The 19586-nt window shown below is 47.7% G+C and overlaps 8 protein-coding genes across 8 annotated transcripts; 3 read left to right on the top strand and 5 right to left on the bottom strand.

Moving 5' to 3' along the window:
- Positions 1-1082: 1082 nt before the first annotated feature.
- On the top strand, positions 1083-2846 carry N7484_003152 (uncharacterized protein; the record flags this gene model as incomplete). Its single annotated transcript, XM_057113572.1, has 1 exon — positions 1083-2846. The coding sequence occupies one exon, from the start codon at positions 1083-1085 to the stop codon at positions 2844-2846; it is 1764 nt and encodes a 587-aa protein (XP_056973712.1).
- Positions 2847-3002: 156 nt separating this feature from the next.
- Positions 3003-3809, bottom strand: N7484_003151 (uncharacterized protein; the record flags this gene model as incomplete). The annotated part of the gene is made up of 2 exons (XM_057113571.1): positions 3003-3491; positions 3777-3809. The coding sequence occupies 2 exons, from the start codon at positions 3807-3809 to the stop codon at positions 3003-3005; spliced, it is 522 nt and encodes a 173-aa protein (XP_056973711.1).
- An 857-nt stretch (positions 3810-4666) lies between these two features.
- On the bottom strand, positions 4667-5588 carry N7484_003150 (uncharacterized protein; the record flags this gene model as incomplete). The annotated part of the gene is made up of 2 exons (XM_057113570.1): positions 4667-5216; positions 5278-5588. 2 exons carry the CDS (start codon positions 5586-5588, stop codon positions 4667-4669), a joined length of 861 nt encoding a protein of 286 aa, XP_056973710.1.
- A 2500-nt stretch (positions 5589-8088) lies between these two features.
- N7484_003149 (CCR4-NOT core DEDD family RNase subunit POP2) lies at positions 8089-9621 on the bottom strand (the record flags this gene model as incomplete). Its single annotated transcript, XM_057113569.1, has 1 exon — positions 8089-9621. The coding sequence occupies one exon, from the start codon at positions 9619-9621 to the stop codon at positions 8089-8091; it is 1533 nt and encodes a 510-aa protein (XP_056973709.1).
- Positions 9622-9821: 200 nt separating this feature from the next.
- N7484_003148 (NADH dehydrogenase [ubiquinone] 1 beta subcomplex subunit 3) lies at positions 9822-10150 on the top strand (the record flags this gene model as incomplete). The annotated part of the gene is made up of 2 exons (XM_057113568.1): positions 9822-9919; positions 9982-10150. 2 exons carry the CDS (start codon positions 9822-9824, stop codon positions 10148-10150), a joined length of 267 nt encoding a protein of 88 aa, XP_056973708.1.
- A 475-nt stretch (positions 10151-10625) lies between these two features.
- On the bottom strand, positions 10626-12137 carry N7484_003147 (WD40 repeat domain-containing protein; the record flags this gene model as incomplete). Its single annotated transcript, XM_057113567.1, has 1 exon — positions 10626-12137. The coding sequence occupies one exon, from the start codon at positions 12135-12137 to the stop codon at positions 10626-10628; it is 1512 nt and encodes a 503-aa protein (XP_056973707.1).
- A 406-nt stretch (positions 12138-12543) lies between these two features.
- Positions 12544-14623, bottom strand: N7484_003146 (acyl--CoA ligase; the record flags this gene model as incomplete). Its single annotated transcript, XM_057113566.1, has 6 exons — positions 12544-12870; positions 12969-13291; positions 13349-13511; positions 13565-13840; positions 13900-14280; positions 14348-14623. The coding sequence occupies 6 exons, from the start codon at positions 14621-14623 to the stop codon at positions 12544-12546; spliced, it is 1746 nt and encodes a 581-aa protein (XP_056973706.1).
- Positions 14624-16090: 1467 nt separating this feature from the next.
- Positions 16091-18810, top strand: N7484_003145 (uncharacterized protein; the record flags this gene model as incomplete). Its single annotated transcript, XM_057113565.1, has 10 exons — positions 16091-16229; positions 16304-16542; positions 16591-16739; positions 16806-16933; positions 17000-17183; positions 17247-17869; positions 17926-17963; positions 18022-18207; positions 18268-18621; positions 18676-18810. 10 exons carry the CDS (start codon positions 16091-16093, stop codon positions 18808-18810), a joined length of 2175 nt encoding a protein of 724 aa, XP_056973705.1.
- Between the last annotated feature and the right edge of the window lie 776 nt (positions 18811-19586).

Below are 19586 nucleotides of genomic sequence, written 5' to 3'. Positions count from 1 at the left end.
TTTGCTGTATGACAACGTATCAGATGCCGTTGATAGATCATAGATTGAACAAGTTATCTTACAAGTACGATCTGGCATTGATCTATTCGTAAAAGAATGCTTATGTTTCCCAAGTCTTCACAGAATATAAGTTAAAGAAGGTTGTTCAGAAACGGGTGATAGAAAGAGGATCGAAAGTTAGGCAGTCATATCATGCGGTTGGGCAAAGGAGGGGACCGATCACATGATTCTTAAGTACTTCGGAGATTAAATTGAAGCATATAACGTATGGCGAGTGAGTACACATGACAGAAATAATATGGAGAAGGAGTCTAGAAGACTTCGCCCGAGTAGGAGATATAAGTGTGTTAGCAATACTATTGTCTGGTGTTTTTAAGAGAGGGCATTTCTATCCTATCATATACTTTCGGGATGGGAAAGAAGGTCTCAGACCTCTCCAGTGTTCCCACTTAAGTCTTACTCACTATAAGTCCTATGGAAAAAGCGAGACATTTGACTTGATTGCTTTTATACTTTGCTAGAAGCCCAGAGCACCAATGTCATGGGTCATGGCGAGCGGGGAGTCGGACTTCCTCTCTACTTGGTCAAGTGGTCCTGAAACCTTTTTTCCTCATATTTCAAACCTGGTCATGTTTTCAGTACATCTTGGTGTCGTTGACTTATGACGGCAAGCTTTGTGCACGAAGCAGTCCATGGAAGATAGATAGGGGCTAGGGGCGTTCAATAGTGGGGCCGTGGGTCTACCGACGGACTGGTCCAGACGTTGCCCAGAAACGGTGATTGAGTACTCCGTATCTTGCGTCAAACCCTCCGGGAGAATCCTGGCTTATCGTAGCATTTGAGGACTGAAAAGATAACAAGTTGGCTCGTAAGGTTGCAGTATAGATATTGGGGCAACACCGTTCTTTTTCTTCCCTATCAAGTACCGCACCTCAATCTTTCTACTGCGAGCCCATATCCCACGTTACGCCAGCCATGCAACGCGATATCTGTTAGAATCGTGCAAATACCCCGCTTCGTGTCCGCCCCCAAAAATCTCCGTTCATTCCGTAAATTAAACAACTGAAGTTTGGAACTGCATCATGGAAGAGAAGCTCGCGGCACTGAATCATTGCAGGAAACCGCAGTCGCGACTGCTACTCCTGAAACGCTGGACTCTCCTGTCATTGACGGCATTGTTCGGGCTGCTGATTGTATCCAAGCTGAGCGGTCTGGTGATAGAATGGCGGCCGCGGTGCGGCCACAGAGATCAAGTATTCAATGAACCCACTGAGCCGATTATCCAAGATAAAAACGACGATATGTGGCAAACATGTGGAGATCTCTCGGGTAGCCCAGTGCAATGCAGCAGTATCGAAGTCCCGATGGATCAATTCGACCCTGTAAATTCAGGAAATAAGACTTTCACCATACCACTCATCCGTCTCCCTGGCAAAAAAGGGAGTCCAACCCTTCTCACCAACCCCGGCGGACCTGGAGGGAGCGGTTTCGAGTTCCTATATCGCCGGGGCGAGCAGCTCAAGGCACTAATTGGCGATGGGTTCCATATCGTCTCATTTGATCCCCGCGGCGTGAATAGCTCAACGCCCACTTCCTCCTGCTACCCCGATGCTAAGACGCGAGATGAACTGTCACGGGTTCGAGCCGGCAATGTCTCAAAAGATAGCTCTGAGGTCTATGCGTGGACGAAGAATTTTGCTCAAGCCTGTCATGATACGATGGGCGAATATGGCAAATATATCAACACTCCACAGACTGCAGCTGATATGAACAGTATATTGGATGCACTTGGTCAAGACGATATGTTCTATTGGGGTTTCAGCTATGGCACTCTGCTTGGGCAGACGTATGCAGGCTTATTCCCCGAGAGATCAAAGCGTGTGGTTATCGATGGAGTGGTGAACCAGTTTGAGTGGTACGAGAAAAATTTCGAGTTGGAGTCGATGGTCGACACGGACTCTGTGCTTTATGGCTTTTTTGATGAGTGCATGAAGGCTGGCACCGAAAACTGCGAGCTGTCATCACTTGCAACATCCACAGAAGCACTGCGCCAGACAGTAGTCTCATATCTGGAGACACTTCAAGAGGAGCCAATTAGTGTCTATATCAATAACTCTGTCTACGGCTTGCTCGACTATGAAAAGATCTTGTATAACGGCATCTTCCCCGCCTTGTACAAACCCTCGACATGGTTCTCTCTAGCTGACAACCTATACAAACTGATTCAAGGGAACGCGACCAATGCTTTCTTGACGTATGGTACTCCAGAACCAAAACTAGACGAATCAAACGATTTTGTGACCCTGAATGACGGACTCACTGGCCTCAATCATTGGCCCCAGGGTAAACAAGAAATGCTCGATTGGATCATGCCATGGCTCAACCAAAGCTTGTTTATTAGTTGGAATCTCAAGTCATACTACTTGAAACAGCATTGGAATGTGCCAAGAATACATTCATACGTTCCACGCAAAGGCGTTGAAACGGCACATCCACTCCTGATCCTATCAACTACCTACGACCCCGTGTGTCCACTCATATCAGCGCACTCAGCCAAGGAGGCATTTTTGGACTCGCAGATTGTTGAAGTCAAGGGCTATGGGCACTGTTCTATTGCAGTCGCGTCCACTTGCGCCGCGAAAATCTTGCGTGAGTTCTTGTATGAAGGCAAACTGCCCAGCGCATATACACAGTGCGAGGTAGATTCGCAATACTTTGTCAGGCCGGATAATGGTGAACGACTCATCGCCCATAGACACTTCGAGGATCCGGAGGATGAGAAGATCCACCTTGCACAATTGGCACTAGCGAGAGACTGGGACTATTCAGGGATGCGACGATATTAGAGAATCATTTGTGCTGCTATAAGAAATGAGCTTGCAGAATCCCGTCATGTTTTGCCAGGGGAGCATATTGTCATGAGCGATTTTAGGTCGAATAACACCCGAAGTTTTTCAACATTCACAGTTTATTCCTTACATACTCACCTCTCTAAGATCCATCTAGCCATCTACTCGACTCTGTATTTGCCTAATGTCATCCCTAAAGGCCAACAAGACTAATGAGAAAAGTAACGTCATAGCCAACCCAAAGCCCCCGTAAGCGTTGGCAAACACAGTGACTCCATACCCCCCAACATATCCCAATTCCTTAGGAATCAAATTCCAGTCGGCATTCGATACCATCGGAATCACCGCTAAAGCGAAGGACCCAATCAGTCCAATCTCAGCACCAGAGGGCTGGCCCGCGCTCAGGCGCGCAAAGCTAACGGCATAGACGGCGCTAAAGATGTGACCCAGTATGATTGGCGCGGGGGACTTTGTGCGTATGGAGTCGAGGGCGCCGCCGATGAAGGAGAAGAGAGCAATGACCAGGGAGGTGTTTGTGGGGAGGGACTCGAGGGATTGTTGGATCGTGCCTGTGCGCGCGTACGCGATCGCCGCTGTTGTAAGGAAGAGGGCGACGACTAGGGCGCCAATGTTTGGTCGTGACTGGAGAATCTGTTACTTTTTGGTTCAGTTAGGAGTAAGGAAGATAGATTACCATTTTGTTGTCTCTTGTGGTTTCCTTCACTGTTTGAATTTCTCTCGAATTTCTTTTGTCCGGTTTGTTGAAGTCCAGGTTTGCGTTGTTTGTTTAACGCGTGCCACAGTGTAGTTAGCTCCGACAATCTTCAGTTTCCGGGTCTCCAATCCCTCTGAGTCTCCAATATTCAATACGAGACATATTTCTTTGATGAGTTTCCAATGTCACCTTCATAAGAATGGACCAAACACAGTCACATTTGCGACCGCAATGAGTGCCGCCATTTGCCAAAAGTGTGAACCTTTCTCCTCTGGACCTTCCCAAGCAACCGACCTAGAATCATGGTCAACAATATTCATTGAACCCCGAACGTTAACCAAGACCAAAGAGCAGACTGCAATACATCTCTATACTGCTTCCGAAAATTCAGCCGGGAACTCAATACTGAATGGAGCCCAATTGATCGAACAGGATAAGTATCCGACTTTGTCAGTTCGATCGCGTCTTCCTTTCGATGCATAGTCGCACCTAATGCACAGAGAGGAACAGGCTTATCTATTCTCGACCTATGCACTTGCGAGGAAAGATTTTTCTGGAGAGAGGGGGGAATGAGACGCGTCATGCTTTCGCACACTCATCCAGAATTCCACGTTTGCGCCTTTGCGAAGATCATCTTCTCTTTGGCCCACCTAGACCACGGACAAAAGGGGGGCCTGAAGCAGCGATTGGATAAACTTCACCAACTTTTCTATAAGGAGCCAATCGCCAACTTTTAGCCTCTTGATTTAAGCTCATGAGCTTCAATGGAAGATCATTGCTGCCACGGGAGATCTACGGAGGGGATCGGTAGCATCGGCGACTTATTGAATTTGAAAGGATTCAGAGTTGTCGTAGATCGATCCCATCATGCCGAGTTGTGAACACAGTACACTTGATCTTCTATTGTGGCAAAGTATAATGTTTGATGCGATCAACACTACGATGTGGCAATATACGTATTTGATCTGGCCACCGATTGAAAATTCTCCTGCATGACAACGAAAAAGAGGATATCTTTGTACTCGCTCAGATAGCAAAGGGGGTCTATGGCACATTAAGTATATATAAATGAAGGACCAAAGAAAATCATCAGGACCTATCGTCACTGGTGGGCAGGAAGCTCAGAAACAGGTCGTCTCCAATTGGCGAGATTCGCCGGTAACTCAGCATGAGTATCAGCCTTAGTAGGCATCTCAGCAGGCGGATCCCGCGCTTCCGTTGATACTCCTGGCATATGCTGTACCCCATTTTTCCGTTGGCGCTTACGTCGAAGAACGAGGAAGCCAAAGATGAGCAGGGCGATAACGATTGCACCGCAGGAAACACCGGCACCAACACCCGCTTTTGCGCCACTGGATAACCCAGACGAGCTTGCGGAGCTTGTCGATGTTGATGCTGCAGAGCTTTCTCCTATAACATTCGCTGTGCTCATTGTGCCGGTTTCAGTTGCTTCTGTAGGGGTCGATGTCTTAAAGTCGGTTGACATCCACTCTATAGACACGGCATAGGCATCAAGTCCCCACCACCCGGATGAGTAGCTGATGGACGTTGTCCCATGTGTTGTAATGGTTTTGGTTTCGGTCTTCAGCCAGGTGGATGAGCAGGGTTCGGAAGATTGCCAGTTTGAGGATTCGGTTGCGGGCCAGAAACCACTAAAAAAAGGTCAATAGGCGTTGAATAGCCTACCCTGCCGAAAGGAATGAGATCACTTACGAGGGACAACATCTCGCTTGGGTTTGTGTGAGGGTATCAATAATGTTTAATGAACTAGTTACAACCTCATAGCCCTCCGGGCAGACTCCTGGAGAATAGAACGATGTGGGATTCCATCCAGAAGGATAACACTCTGTAGCGCTGTAATTCCCTAGGTGAAAGTGGAAATACACATCTCCGTTTTTAGAGTTTGTTGAATAATCTGAAGTTGCAATATGCTTGAGACAGGTTGACGGGGGTTTAAACGTCGTCGTTAACGGAAGTGAGCCGCTATCAGTGGATGTCACATATTCTGTCGTCGCGGTCACCATCTTGAATTTGTGATGGCAGGAATAGAGGTCGAAAGTGAAGGGGAATGCAAGACTCTCAGGGGGAGCAGAAACTTTCGTGGAGGCTATTTTTACGGGCTAAAGCTTGAAAGAACAGTGTTGCTCGAGCCTACTTCGTGCCCGGGGGGCTTTTGATCAATTGGGGCCAAAAGTGGATATAAACGAGGGATCATCACACGCTAAGGGTGAACAAGGCTCGTACTGGATAGTTCGGTGGATCGGGTCTGTTTACGTGGTCATCGTGCCAAGCATACGCTCATTGTTGTGTACCGTACAGTTGCATAGCCAGTGCATAGCCGGGAAATTGGAAAAGGAACAGGATTAGATTACTGTGCGGTGTGCTTTGACTCGGCCATCCGGGTAAGATGCCGGAGCACTCATTCCTATTCGCGTTTTGAAGTGCATCGATCTCGGCGCCTACCTAGGAAGTGGGGGAGGACGGTGTTTCTTAGAAGTCTGCATGGAATGAGACAGACCCCGAGTAATTAGTGAATAGTCCTGAGAGAGACAACGCGTAGGGAAGAAGTTTAGCGCTCCTGTGACAGATCAGACCCTTGAGGCTGCGACGAGTACCCACCAAGATCCCGTGTCCAATCTATTTCATGGCATTGACTTATTAGCGTCGAACTAGCACTGTTTGATTTTGCACTATTCAGTCACCAACCTTGAGGTAACAAGCATCCGATGGCCTATCTCAGGTTATAAATGAATCAAATAACACCTATTCAAAGTTTCCAAGGTTCAATCTATCCACTCAGAGTAGAATTACAGAACGGCCGACCCTTTATGCGGGGCGTAGTTGAGCCCCTAAACCCTTGGCGATCCACAGGGCTAAAGTGGGGACAAACACCCGGGTGATTTCGTGTGTACGCTGAACTCTGTACATGTCAACGCATAAACCCTGGAGCCAACCGTTGGCTCATTTTTTAGCTAAAAATAGCCAGACTCCAAGGATATTTTCTCTATTGCTAATCAATTTGTAGCCACCCGTATGAGCCTATATTATCGACGTGGCCTAGATTCGCCATACTACACTATCTAGTCAAAAGTATCTCCCCAGATCGGTTTTCGGGCCTACCCCATCAATGATATATATTCACTGAATAGTTTACCACACCATCATCGTTACTGAAATTCTATATAATGGGTACCGTAAGTATTTCCCTAAGTGCGGGTCCGGTCGGGTCAACCCAACAACCAACTTTTGGAAATGCATATACCACTCAGTATTCAACAGGCTCGCTTCAAAAAAAGCCTTATTCTAGTCCATGACCATAAGGAAGTATGAGAAGAGAATTCGAAGATGCATGTAGCTTTGGTGGTGATAGAGCGGTTTGAAAGTTTATGTGTAAATATGGAGGACCCGCTGAGGCATTCACTAAGCTTTTAAACCCCTTCAACATTGTCTATATGTTATTAAAATAAGGACTTCTTAGAAAGATTTCATCAAAGGCTTATTTGAAGTGGAAGATACAATATCATTTAATAGTACCTTAAGGGGTATTTACTGTACTAGAAATATGGTGAGTAATACTATACGTTAAAATTGATATGTTGGTATCAAAGGTGACGAGATAATTACTAGTGGTTAGAAAGCTTAGGGTGAATTTTTATAAAATATTAAGCATTAATGCTTTCGTGCTTGAAATGGGTATCAACAACCATCCATGCGTAATTATATAGAATTTCAGTAAGATATAGTAGTGGTGTGGTGAACTGTTCAGTAAATATACATAATTGGTGGGGTAGGCCCGAAAACTGATCGAAGGAAATACTTTTAACTAAATAGTGTATATACATATGAAATGATCAGCCCAAAGAGGAATGACAACGTCAATAGAGATCAAGCCGGCTAATATATTGTCAGAAATAATCTATCCATATGTGCTGCATTTCATGTCCAGAACGAAGCTTCTGATCTGGCCCTAAATCCCCTAGAGTCAAGTTCACTAAGCACTAAGGAAGATCTGGGCTTCTATGCTGTATCATGCAGACTTGTTTACCCGCACTTATACGTCTTAAAGACTAAAGGAAACTTTTTTGAAATTGGAAAGATGGTAGGGTGGATATGTTCAAAACCTCCTTTCCTAGGAACAAAGCTCAGGAAAATTAGAAAGATCCCACTATACATGACTCCTATACCGATAGACATATCGATGAAATATAGTTGGAAATCGACCAAATAGAAACAAAAAGGAGAAGAATATAGAAAAGTGGCAAAAGGACCACGAGAGCCCGAACGCCTCTCAAATGGGTTCAGATATCAGCCAAATCACAAAAAAAAAAAAACTACAAACACCGTACACCCTCTGATCCGAAACACCGCCACCAGACACATAGAGACCGCAGTAAAATGGAACCCATGCAACGCGATAGGCGAGAAGGACAATGCTGAAGATCGAAGAAACCAGCACAACAGCCCCGTGCTTATGTACATGCATTCATATCATATCATTGAAACCTCGTCCACGTTTCCACTACCTCATGCCTTGCCTGTCATCCCGCTGGGAGTATGATAGCCGGAGCCGGGATGTTGGGGGGTGTGAGCGCCCATTGCGAGGTGTGCGGTGTTTGGGGTGCTGGGAGTGCCAGCTCCGGAGTAAATCGTGGCCCCATTGAGGTTGGGAGTTTGCTGAGCCATGTTGTAGGTCATCGCAGGCATATGTCCATTGAGGCCCCAAATCTGACCGGAGTACTTGCTATCGTCGATTGTGCCATTAAAAACCATCTGGCGCATCTTCCAGTAGATCTCGCCTGTGACCAAAGAATCGGAGCCAGCTTGATGGGCGATTCCAACACGCTTGACACCAAGCTCGTCTGCGATATCCTGCAAGCCTGACTTTTGGCCCAGATTTGTGAGGATCTGGATGGCGGCTGGTGTAAGAGGCGAGTCGTTGACAGCCTGATTGCGACCAGCATGTTTCATCAGGTACTTGATGTCGTACAGAGAGGGGAAGAAGATATTAAGGAGGTCGTGGAATTCCTCCTCACGCTCAGGCAAGGGGGAACAGAGCATTATCTTCATCAGGTAGCCGAAGTCGTATCCGGAATGGAATGATACCCAGTGGACATCATCCAACAGCACCAGGCCTGAGCTAATCAGCAATGACCCGAACTCAAACGGATCAATACCATTCTTCTCGTGTTGACCAAAGTCAATCCCAGACTTGGCGAGCATAGTTGTTGATTCCTGCGCGTACATATCTCCCTCGAGCGAAAAGCGGAAGTTGAACTGCCATGTGCATGGAGCTGGGACCATTGAGTTGCCGTATGACTGACCGTTCGCATCGGTAGATATAGCTGGAGCAACTTCCCCATCTTCGTTGAACAGTGTGATCCCTAACTGGATCATCTTCAACAAGTCAACATTGCACCGGAGGGTTTGGTAGTGATAGTCTGCTTTGTTCGAGAAGTGACCGATCGGTCGAGCAACGATGCCAGGGAACTCGGTGTCCTGGGAAAGATTAACGTTCTGTGGATTGTAGCACAGTATATCCCCATCCGTAGCCGGAAGATCTGAGCACTGTATATTGCAGAAGGCATCTGTACTTACCATGCTGATGTATGGGTACTTGTCCACTAACGATCTTAAAACCGCCATTTCTTGAGCCAGATTATGCTTCCACACATCGCGGATCCGTGACTTCACTGCGCCCGACTTCGGGTCCAGTGCTAACCGTCCGTCGTGACCTTGGTGTAGTTGCTGCTGTTGCATCTGTGCTCCCCGCGCGAACCCCAACTGCGCCGCATGACTCGCGAGTCCTGTACCGCCACCATCAGCGCCGGCAAATCCAGAGACTGACATACCATTGGAAACGCCTGCGCCAGAGAGTGTGAAAGGATTGATGTTGGTATTGGGATTACCGGCGAACCCAGGGTGGCCGCCGAGTGAAGGGGGCGGGAGAGCCGAGTTCGCAGATTGAGCGTGAGGGTGTTGAGATTGGAGATGAGCTTGTTGGAGGGAATAAGGAGCGCCGAGACCCGAAGGCCCAAATCTGCCGACAGGAGGGGGCATTGTTGTGAGCTTCGGTGTGTCGAGGTGCGGTGGAGAGAGTTATCAGTTTCGTCGAAGGCGGGAGGAGCTACGGCCCTACCATTTTGGGCTTAGCGCGGGTGTCGTTCTGCCAAGCGCACCGCTCCGGCTCATCTCTCTCTCGACTTGAACCTCAGTGAATCAATCCCTCTAGCCGCCCCTCAGTCTTCACCTCAATCACAATGTCTTCCCGAAACCCCACCGGCTTCGACATCAAGCAGTTCAAGGCTGCGGCCTCACCCTCCTCTGTCTTCGCCAAGCGGGATCCCTGGGCGCGAAAGTATGTTTCGATCATCCTGGCACCTCCAGAGGCATTGCGCTCTATTTACTAACATTACCCAGCGAGACTTGGCGCTACACCGGTCCCTTCACCCGCTGGAACCGCTTCAAGGGTCTTTTCCCCGGTCTCGGAATTGCTACCGTTGCCTTCACTGCCTACTGCGCATACGAGCACTTCTTCCTGAAGGATGACCACCACGGTGACGGGCACCATGGCGAGGGCCACCACTAAATTGTGGACGACTAGGATTGAATTGTTTGTTACTCGCCCAAAGAGCATTCCATTGGAACAGGACGGATACCCCAGCAAGCGAGAAGCACCTGTCTCGTCTCGGTGCAGCGAAAGGCATAAAATCGGGATTTCCAACACAGTCGTTGTGGTCTGAGCACTTCGAGAAGCGATTGTTGTTTTTGATTGGAGATGCAGGCTTTTATTAGGAGAGTTGGCTTGCAGACGGCGCTTTTAGGTTGAATTGTCAGATGTATATAGTTTATGTTCAATTACTAAAGATGTCTTTTTATTGGTTCACACCAATGGGTCTCCATGTTCCATACATAATCTTCAAGGTCTCCAAATCTGTGAACGGACATGATCATATATTTTTGGGGGTGGGAAATCATAGTTTCCCTGCTCTATGTGTATAACATGATATCATAAATCGCATCGATCACGGGTGATCCAACTCTCATGTAACTGACAGAGGATTCTACTGTTCCTCGAAGACCAGCGAGATGCCGTCATCACCGGCAGTGACAATGCGCTTGCCATCGAATCCTTGAACAAAGCCCATAATACCACCAGCCTGCTCACCGTCCTCATTCTCGGTCGCAGCCATGTGTCCCTTCCACTCTTGCAGCTGACCTTGTGCTGCCGCCGCGGTACCACCACGTGCATCCCACCGACGAACAACGCCATCCAAGCCAACAGAGGTTAGCAGCCATGGTCGCCCTTGGCTGTGGCTGTTTCCAGGTCCACGAGCAACAGGTGCACGGCTTTGCAGAAACTCGACCTTGACCACAGCATTGCCCTCATGAGCCTCTTTGATATGGCGACGAACTGCAAACCGGTGGGCCACATCAAAGAGTGCAATGCTTCCATCGACTGAGCCCGCAGCCAAAATCGTCAGTGGAGGCTGAGAGAATGACAAGGTCTCGACGCCATCCGACTGAGCCTGCAGGGCAGCAACAATATTACCTGAGGCAGAAGCACTAGTTGCCTGAGCTCCTGGGCCCTTGCCCTTTGCAGCTGGACCAGTGCCTGCAAGCCGGGGAAGACCGATAACCCGAATATGGCCCTCAGCACCACCAACAGCTGCAATACCACCACCAGGAGAAATGGCAACAGTGTACAAGCCACCCTCGACTGCGAAACGCTGATCCTCCGCAGTTAAACCAATAACAGCATTGGTACCGGGAGATCCGGAGATACCCGCGGCGGCCGCAGCTCCAAACACATCATAGACATAAAAGCTTCCGTCCTCGGAAACAGTCGCCAGAAGATTTCCATCAGGTGTCCACGCACCCGCAGTGCATGACTCGGTGTGTTGGAAGAATGTCTGAATGATAGAGATGGGCTGGGAGTCGGTGTGGTCGATGCGGAAAACCCAGGCACTGCCATCGCTGGCGCCCAGAGCAACAACATTGCGCTTCTCCTCGCTGCCCTGCTGGTAGGGGCAAACGGCAATCCAATTAATCTCCTCCACTTCCTGCGCCTCTGCGACAAAGTCCCATGCAAATCCTGTCTTATCAGGTGTGGAATCGCGCCAGGCGCGCAGCTTGCCATCCAGACCAGCCGTCACCACATATTCACCTGCGGGCTCGGTAAAAGCCACTGCGTTGACTGTGTCGCTATGTCCATCTAATTTACCAAGAGGCTTCAAGGACTCGCGCTCGCGCGGCTGCGGGTTTGATTCGTAGCTCTGGGGGAGAACAGGTCGCTGAGCGGGTGTAGAGTCGAAGATGTAGGCAGTGTCGTCACCGGCTCCGGTGATGACAATGTTGTTGTGCACTGGGTGCTGTGCGACGCAGAAGACAGAGTCTGAGTGTGAATCGAAGTGTGCGGATGAGTCGTTCTGGAAAGTAATCTGCTCGTCGTAGGTCATGGGCTGATCGTCGTCTTCGCCGTCGGACTCCATAGGGTGGTCCTCGTCATTCTGGAAAACCTCCTCGCCCTCATCGGCACCGATGTAGGTGTCCTCATCGCGAGTATCGTGCGACATTGTGAATGGTAGATATAGAGATGGGAGATATTTGGAGGGGTTTTGGTATGGGGTTTTTCGAAGTTGACGTATTTGACGTATGGGATGTAATGGATATTCGACAACAAGCGTGGAAAGAGCTGTCTTGGGGAAAGATCAAAGGAGATTATGAATGATCTTTCTCTGACTGATCGTGGAAAGTGGGAGAATGAGAGAGCTAGAACTGGATCTAACTATTTTTTTTTACTCCCCCGCTTAGAAATCTTATCATCATCCCCGCAGCAACAAACGATGCAAACACAGACAGTCCATTCAATGCATTGAGACGATATATTTGACGTATTTCTTCGCAGCTATTTATTGCATCCCGCATATCAGAACAGGTGAGGAAAATATATGCACTCGCTCTAGATGTCTACATTGACGCTCAAAGTTTAACGCCGGTCTTCCTCCGAGCCTCCTTCTCCTGGTCGCGGAGCAATCGTCGTAGGATCTTGCCGCTCGGACTCTTGGGGACAGCATCCACAAATCTGACACCACCCTTTAGCCATTTGTGGCGAGCTTTGTGATCCTCAACGTGTTTCTTGATAGACTGAGCTACTGCCTCATCGGGACCTGCCGAGGGCGTCTTGACCACAATAGCCTTCGGGACTTCTCCAGCGGTGTCATCTGGGATAGCAATAACAGCGCAGTCTGCGACGGCAGGGTGAGTAAGAATATGAGCTTCAAGCTCAGCTGGTGCAACTTGCAAACCCTGTAGGATTGATGCGTCAGTCACACGTATTTTCTCATGGCGCGTTCGGTTGAAGAAAAAGAAGAAGCACGGAGCTATCAAGCATATGAAATACGAACCTTGACCTTGATTAACTCCTTGATACGATCGACAATGAAAAAATGTTCAGTGCCCCTTGGACCAACACGGACAACCGCCTCATCACCAGTCCGCATCCATCCATCCTCAAATGTCTCCTTGGTGGCCTTCTCGTTGTTCAAGTAGCCAAGCACAACGCTAGGTGATCGGACCACCAACTCACCGGGTGTGTCGTAGCTGGAGATCTCCTGGCCCTCGGCGGACATAATGCGGGCCTCGAAGCCGGGGAATAAACAACCTGAGGAGCCAAGCACCACATCGTCGGGATGGGTGGAGGAGACGACCGTGCAAGTTTCTGTCAGTCCTATTAAAATTGTAAGCCATGCCCATTGATAAAATCACCCCCATGCAGTTTTCTTACCATATCCTTGTCGAAGAATGACATCCGGGTACAGTTTTTGGAATTCGGCAGCTGTTTCCATTCCCAGGGGTGCTGCGCCAGTAAACAGAGTCGTCACCGAGCTCAGATCGTACTTTGAGCACACGTCGTGGCTTCGAAGCATATTGATAATAATCGGAGGGACCTGTAAATTCTTAGCCATTTATTAATGCAGAGATTAGTATTTAAGTAACAAACCAGGAAAAGCGATGTGATCTTAAAGTTCTGGATAGAAGCCAGATAGGACTTCAACTCGAACTTGGGGAGGATGATAGTTTGATCCCCACGGTAGGCGCTAGCATGGTTTATAACTACAAGGGCATAAATGTGGCTTTGTGGTAGCAGACCAAGCCCGACTTCCGTAAAAGGAGATATGCCGGTGGCGCGTGCGCGAGCATCCCGATAGCTGCTCTCAAAAACCTTGATTTGCAGTACATTTGCGATGACATTGCGATGCGAAATCATGACACCTTTCTGTAGGTACCGTATGATCAGTGTAATCCTTGGAATTCATGACCGAGAATTGGACTTACTGGTAGACCTGAAGTACCACTCGAATAACACAAAAATGCCGTCCGTCGAGCTCCTTCTCCTGGGCCCCAGTTCAGTGGCTCCAATGCAGGCAGTGATTTTCCCGCCTCGGCTATCTGCGATACCGTCTTGTACTCGGTCGGAGGCTTCGCTCCACCCATGATTTCCAGTGGCACATCAATTAGGTATATCTTACTTTGTGGAAAACCAGCCAAAGTGGCGGCTTCCACAGCAACAGACAAGAGGGGTGCACAAGTAAACAAGGCCTTGGCTTTCGAATCCAGCAGTTGATGCTTCAGCTCCGAAGCAGAATATGCCGCATTGGCCGGTGAGACTAGACCACCCAGCCGGTGAGTCGCCCAGAAAAGGGGTAAGGAATCAATCTAAGTGGAAACGATTAGTTATGTTCCTTCTCTTGCACGGGGATGCCAACTAAGGAATTCCAAGTACCGTGTTCAGGCTGAAAACAGCTAAAGTCTTGTCCCACTCCGTACCCTGGTTGGATTTCCATCCGAGTTCCCTCGAGAGACCTCTCGCAATATGATCTACGCGGTCCACGACCTGCCGCGACGTGTATGTTTTCCCTGTGATTCCACATGTATATGGATCGTTGGATTTCTCATGTGCCACGCGCCCATGCTGTTCATTGAGCATGAATTCGTTGATCGGTATATGATCCGGAACCGTCCCCAGCTGACCAAATTGAGCGTGCGGTAGGAAGACCATTGTTGCCCCAGAGCCGTTTGTTCTTAGTCTCTAGAATAATGATAGACGTCTTCTCTGCAGGGTTCAAGGATGCACCTTTAATGCGTTAGAAACTGATGGGCTTTAGTCAGGCAAATCACATACCAGGGGTTGAATAAATTGGATAAAGAAGAGCACAAAATTGGAGCAAAGGGGGTTAAGGATGCGCGGGAGCAAACCCGGGGAAGCGTGTGCGGGGAAATCGGCAACAGCGAAGCTCGGTTATACGAGGATCGCCCTTTCCAAATTTTCCCAAGGAATTGATTCTGGCACAGAAACTCAAATTTATCGAGAGATTTTCACCTCAACAGCTTTCATCGGGACGAGATCGCCATTGAACCGATAAATGAGTCGAAGATGTGATTGGAACCATGACGCACGGAAACAGCGATCTCGGATGTGCTGCGACCGAGGGATATGTCGTACCCCACACTAGGCCGTATATGGTTAACCGGCTCTACCCATCTTGCCGAGACGTTTAGTACCTACGCGAAGCCGAGATCTAGTGCCTGAAAATATTCCGCTTTACAGTATGATATCTGCTGTGTACCCACTCGGGTATAAGCCTTTTTTTACTGCTTTACTTATTCTGGAACACAACCCCCATTTCCATTGGGCAAGTGTTCCGTTAATACGGGTTAATTCATACCTTTATATCCATGATGCCTTCAACTAAATTTCATTAATCCTAATACGACTAGGCTGCTGGATCACTTTTCAGAGCCTGCAGCCTGTTATTTGGTGATTATGGGTCTTTCTTTCTTATACTAGTAGAGATCCTTGATTGGACCGTTACTGGCCCTATTATGTAGTGAAGTATGTATCCCCATTCAAAAACATTAATACTATAGTCCTAGAGGAAATGCATTCTGTTGAACTACACTTATCGAAGCTCTACAAAGAATATCAGCCATTCAAGAATTTGGTCATAGGTCCATGCATAGTCTCAAAGCTGCCTGGGTGGTCATAGGCAGGTATGGGAGATCATGCATCTGGTGCAAAGAAAAACAAGATAATAACATTCAGGTTCGTATGGCTTAATCAGAGAAGTCGAACTATAGCGACCTGGGACTAACTGATAACTCACTCCCGGAGTCAAAATTGATTGGGGAAAAAATGTTTCGATGCGACTTCAAACTCTCATCCTAGCTTCGTCGAATTATTTCGCCTTTATCACCCACCCGATCTGAAACTTTTTTATCATTTCGGAATCCCTGACACTCTGAAATATCCTCTCTTTTTTTTCGATCATTTCACCCTTCAAATTGCTATCAAGACTCCTTAGCTCCCGATTCTGGCTTCGGTAGGCGGACATCACTCCAAGTCGCGTCTGTTCACCCCCTCTTACCAACCCATTTTCAATCCCAGAACCTGCTGTTTTTATCATCTTCGATCGAGGTAAGCTATAAGTTATCTTATTGAATGCTCATACGATATTGATATACAAAGATGGCCCCACGACGGAGGGCACAGAAAAGACATGCTGCAGTGACACGTCGACCAACAACCCATCCCAAGAACGAATCCCAAGTGCAGTACTACACAAATGCTTTGACTCGATCTCAGACAGATAATCAGGGGACACACAGTACGTACTGACACACCAGAGCAGACATTATCATTGCTTTGAAAAGAAAATAACTAAATCTTTCCCTATTTTAGGCAAAGCTACGAAACCAAGCTTGATCGTCAAATTCCCTTGGAGGAATGCCACGAATTCAAGCACTAGCGCTGCTCATTCTATGCATGACTCTACGTCTTCCGAGAGAGATGCAATTCCATTAACGGGCGACCAAAACAATGGAGACACTACCGGAGGCAATGAAGAGCCTTCAGACATTTTTTCTATGGCTCCAACCCAAGATACTAAGCTTCACGGTAGCCCTCCAGGATGGGCTGAGGTTGGTTTTCAGTTGAATCCATACAAGGATATTTAACAACTTATCTAGACCCGCCAGAGCATCTGCGATGCCATCCCGTGGTTTCGATCCCTTCAAGGGTCTACCTATCAGCACAATGGCATTTGCTATGGTATTCTCATCGATGCAGACTGTGGATCTCGATTCTACATGGATGAGGAGATCATTATAACTCGTGTGTACGTATATAACCTTCTGCAACAAGACGTCATGTGAACTGGCTTACTGTTATTGACTTTGAGCAGCGGTGGTAGTTACACCAAAGGCCCAAATGGAGAGCTCGTACTGGTGGAAGATCAGCGTCTGGAAAAATACCCGGCCAAAGCACTTTTGACTAGTATGTTGATGAACATGCCCGTGGGATTGATTATTGGTAAGTCGGCATGCCATAAAGTTGACAAAATGAAGGCGACATAAAAGTATCTAACTCACTTCCCAGGCAACAAAAACGCCCATTTAGGCGATAGACTCCCATATCGCTACAATGTCCTGGCCTATTTTCGAATTACCAATATATGGTATGAGAAAATTGATGGTCACGCCGGACTGAAGATTCGCTTTGAGAAAGTGTCTCTTGCTGAAAAGAGCTGGTGGGCAGCAAGTAAAATTCGAGACCCTCTGCCGTACGATCAACGGCCTTTTTCCCCGATCGAAGTTAGCCGGTGCTTCTACTGCAATTTAGACAGTCCTCGTGTGTTCCAACAAGGCTGGATGTGTTTGCAAAAGGATTGCGCATATTTCTGGAAACTTGGCGACCGTTACCCACCCACAAGCCTCACCTACCATTGTGACTGGTTGAAAAACCGCTGTGATCCTCAGGTTGCACCCATCGTACCCCATGAACCCCTTATTCCAAATTTTCTTGCAGTAATGACTGCATCAAATGATATTGAGGGCACGTTGCGCGATGCCTGGCGTGGCATTGTGTGCCCCCAGTGCAAAAACTGCATTCAAAGAGTTTTGTGGCATGGTTGGAAATGCAACACCGATCCTGCAATTGAGGGATTGCCCGAGACGTGCACATTTGAGCAAACAATCCAGCTGAGACCAGTATCAATCGGCGAAGTTGTTGGCTCTCATAGAGCCATTCCAACAAAAAGCGCCAACAAGGCTGCAGGGCGGGAGGTAGATCTTATTTCTCACCTTCCTTACCACAAGCACAGATATGCCATTCCAGGGGTTGGCTCTGTGACCCATTTCCTAGCCAATGCGTGCATTAACGCACGCCGAGGTGGCCCTAACGACTTATTTGATAGTCTCCAGCAAGAACCTTTAGGTCTGAGGCGCTTTCCTCTTGATAATACCGTTGGTAAGCTTCGGAATTAGCTCGAGTCAAGCCTTTCTGAGCTAATTTCTTATCTTTAGTGACAGGAATGCTGACTTCTCACTTTGCTGTGAACTATGTTTGTTATTTACATGGATGTTCGGGTATACTGAAGTTTTATTGACAATATATCATAGGGAATGCCGTACAAATACGTTGTTTCGGTGGCCTCGAAGGGCTTCAGTGAAGCGCCAGATGCTATCCTTCGTTCCCTTGGGCGACTGACATGGGCAACTAAGCAGGCTGTCACGGCTGCTGGTGGAGCATTCCTGCCACCAAATGAGCTCCTTGCCCTCGGGTACTTCGAAGGGATGAAGATTGGAGTAAGCTTGCCCTACCACAAGATAGTTGAACAGGACCCCATGATTCTAATCTTTTGAAAGTTCCATGATGACGGTGAGGATTCACTCGGTCCAACAATTGCCACACTATCTCTAGGAGCGTCATCGACCATGAAAATCCGCATGAAGGACCAGTACTACAACGGCCAGTCCAAGAGACTTGTGGTCCTGAAAGATGACATTATTCTTCCCAATTGCAGGAATGAAAAAGCACGCCGGGATTTGAAAAAGCAATTTGAGGAGGGAGTTATCACAAAGGCGGTTTATGATTATCGCCGCACTTCCTTGTTCCACAAGCAGGGTTCGTCCGGCGAGGCACCTGCCCAGATCCAACTGACTCTTCATCATGGTGACTTGGTGGTAATGCATGGCGAGAACCTGCAGAAGTACTACGAGGTTTGAGAAGTCCCCGCAATGATTTCGAAAATCATTTTTTGCTGACCGATATAGCATTCCGTCGTATCGTCTAATTTACTACGGTTTGCGTTGACTGCTCGATATATCAAACCTGACTTCGTCAACGAGACCGAGCTGCCGAACGGATACTTTATGCTGAATTCCGACCAGGTGTATCATGGCAACTGATACTCATTCTCCATCAAATATACAATGGGAACTAATGGAAGACCACACAATGAGCCATGTCATGGATTTCCACAACTTCATTGTTTACTCTGATCATGCCCTATTTGATCTGGGAGTCGCCAATCTTTTGGTCTCTATTCATACCCACAATCATGACTTATGGGTTTTATTCCCCCAAAGTTCTGTCTTACTCTGCAAAGTCTTTTCAAATATCATTCGTTATATACCGGCCTGTTACCAACTTGCTTTCCCACAAGGACCCTTTACCGATTCACCTTTGCTCAATGATGCTTTGGCCAGAACCTTTGGCCCTCTTCAAGTTTGCTAGATTCTTTGAATTTCTCTTGTTATTGCTAGTCTCTTTCATCCCCAACAGCCAGACTTTGCTAATTATGCGCGAGTTTACTCACACCAATGGTTCTTTTTGACTTTTATTGTGATCCCTCCAGACCTGGAATTTGGCGGGAGGCCCCTTTTCAATCACATTTGTTACCTACAAACAATTAGGTGGACACTGAATGTTGAAAATTGCGCTTCAGTAATTAGTATTCTGTCCTACAGGTGCGTGGACCATATGAGTGACGAACATCAAAAGACAGCGAACTTCAGATTCTTGAGTGGGAGGACAGAGGTAATTGGACATAGCTCAGACTAAGTAAAACATAGTGTTCATTAAACCCCTCGAAGCCCTGTTGGTCGAAGGGGATTTTGAAAGAATTCCCCCTAGTGTGTATGTATAATTGCTTGGATTATCAACCATCCATAGCTGAGCCCTC

The sequence above is a fragment of the Penicillium longicatenatum genome, assembly GCF_028827895.1.
Source record: "Penicillium longicatenatum strain IBT 33135 chromosome Unknown contig_2_segment0_segment0, whole genome shotgun sequence".
Taxonomy (NCBI): Eukaryota; Fungi; Ascomycota; class Eurotiomycetes; order Eurotiales; family Aspergillaceae; genus Penicillium; species Penicillium longicatenatum.
This window is presented reverse-complemented; position numbering and strand designations above follow the sequence as displayed.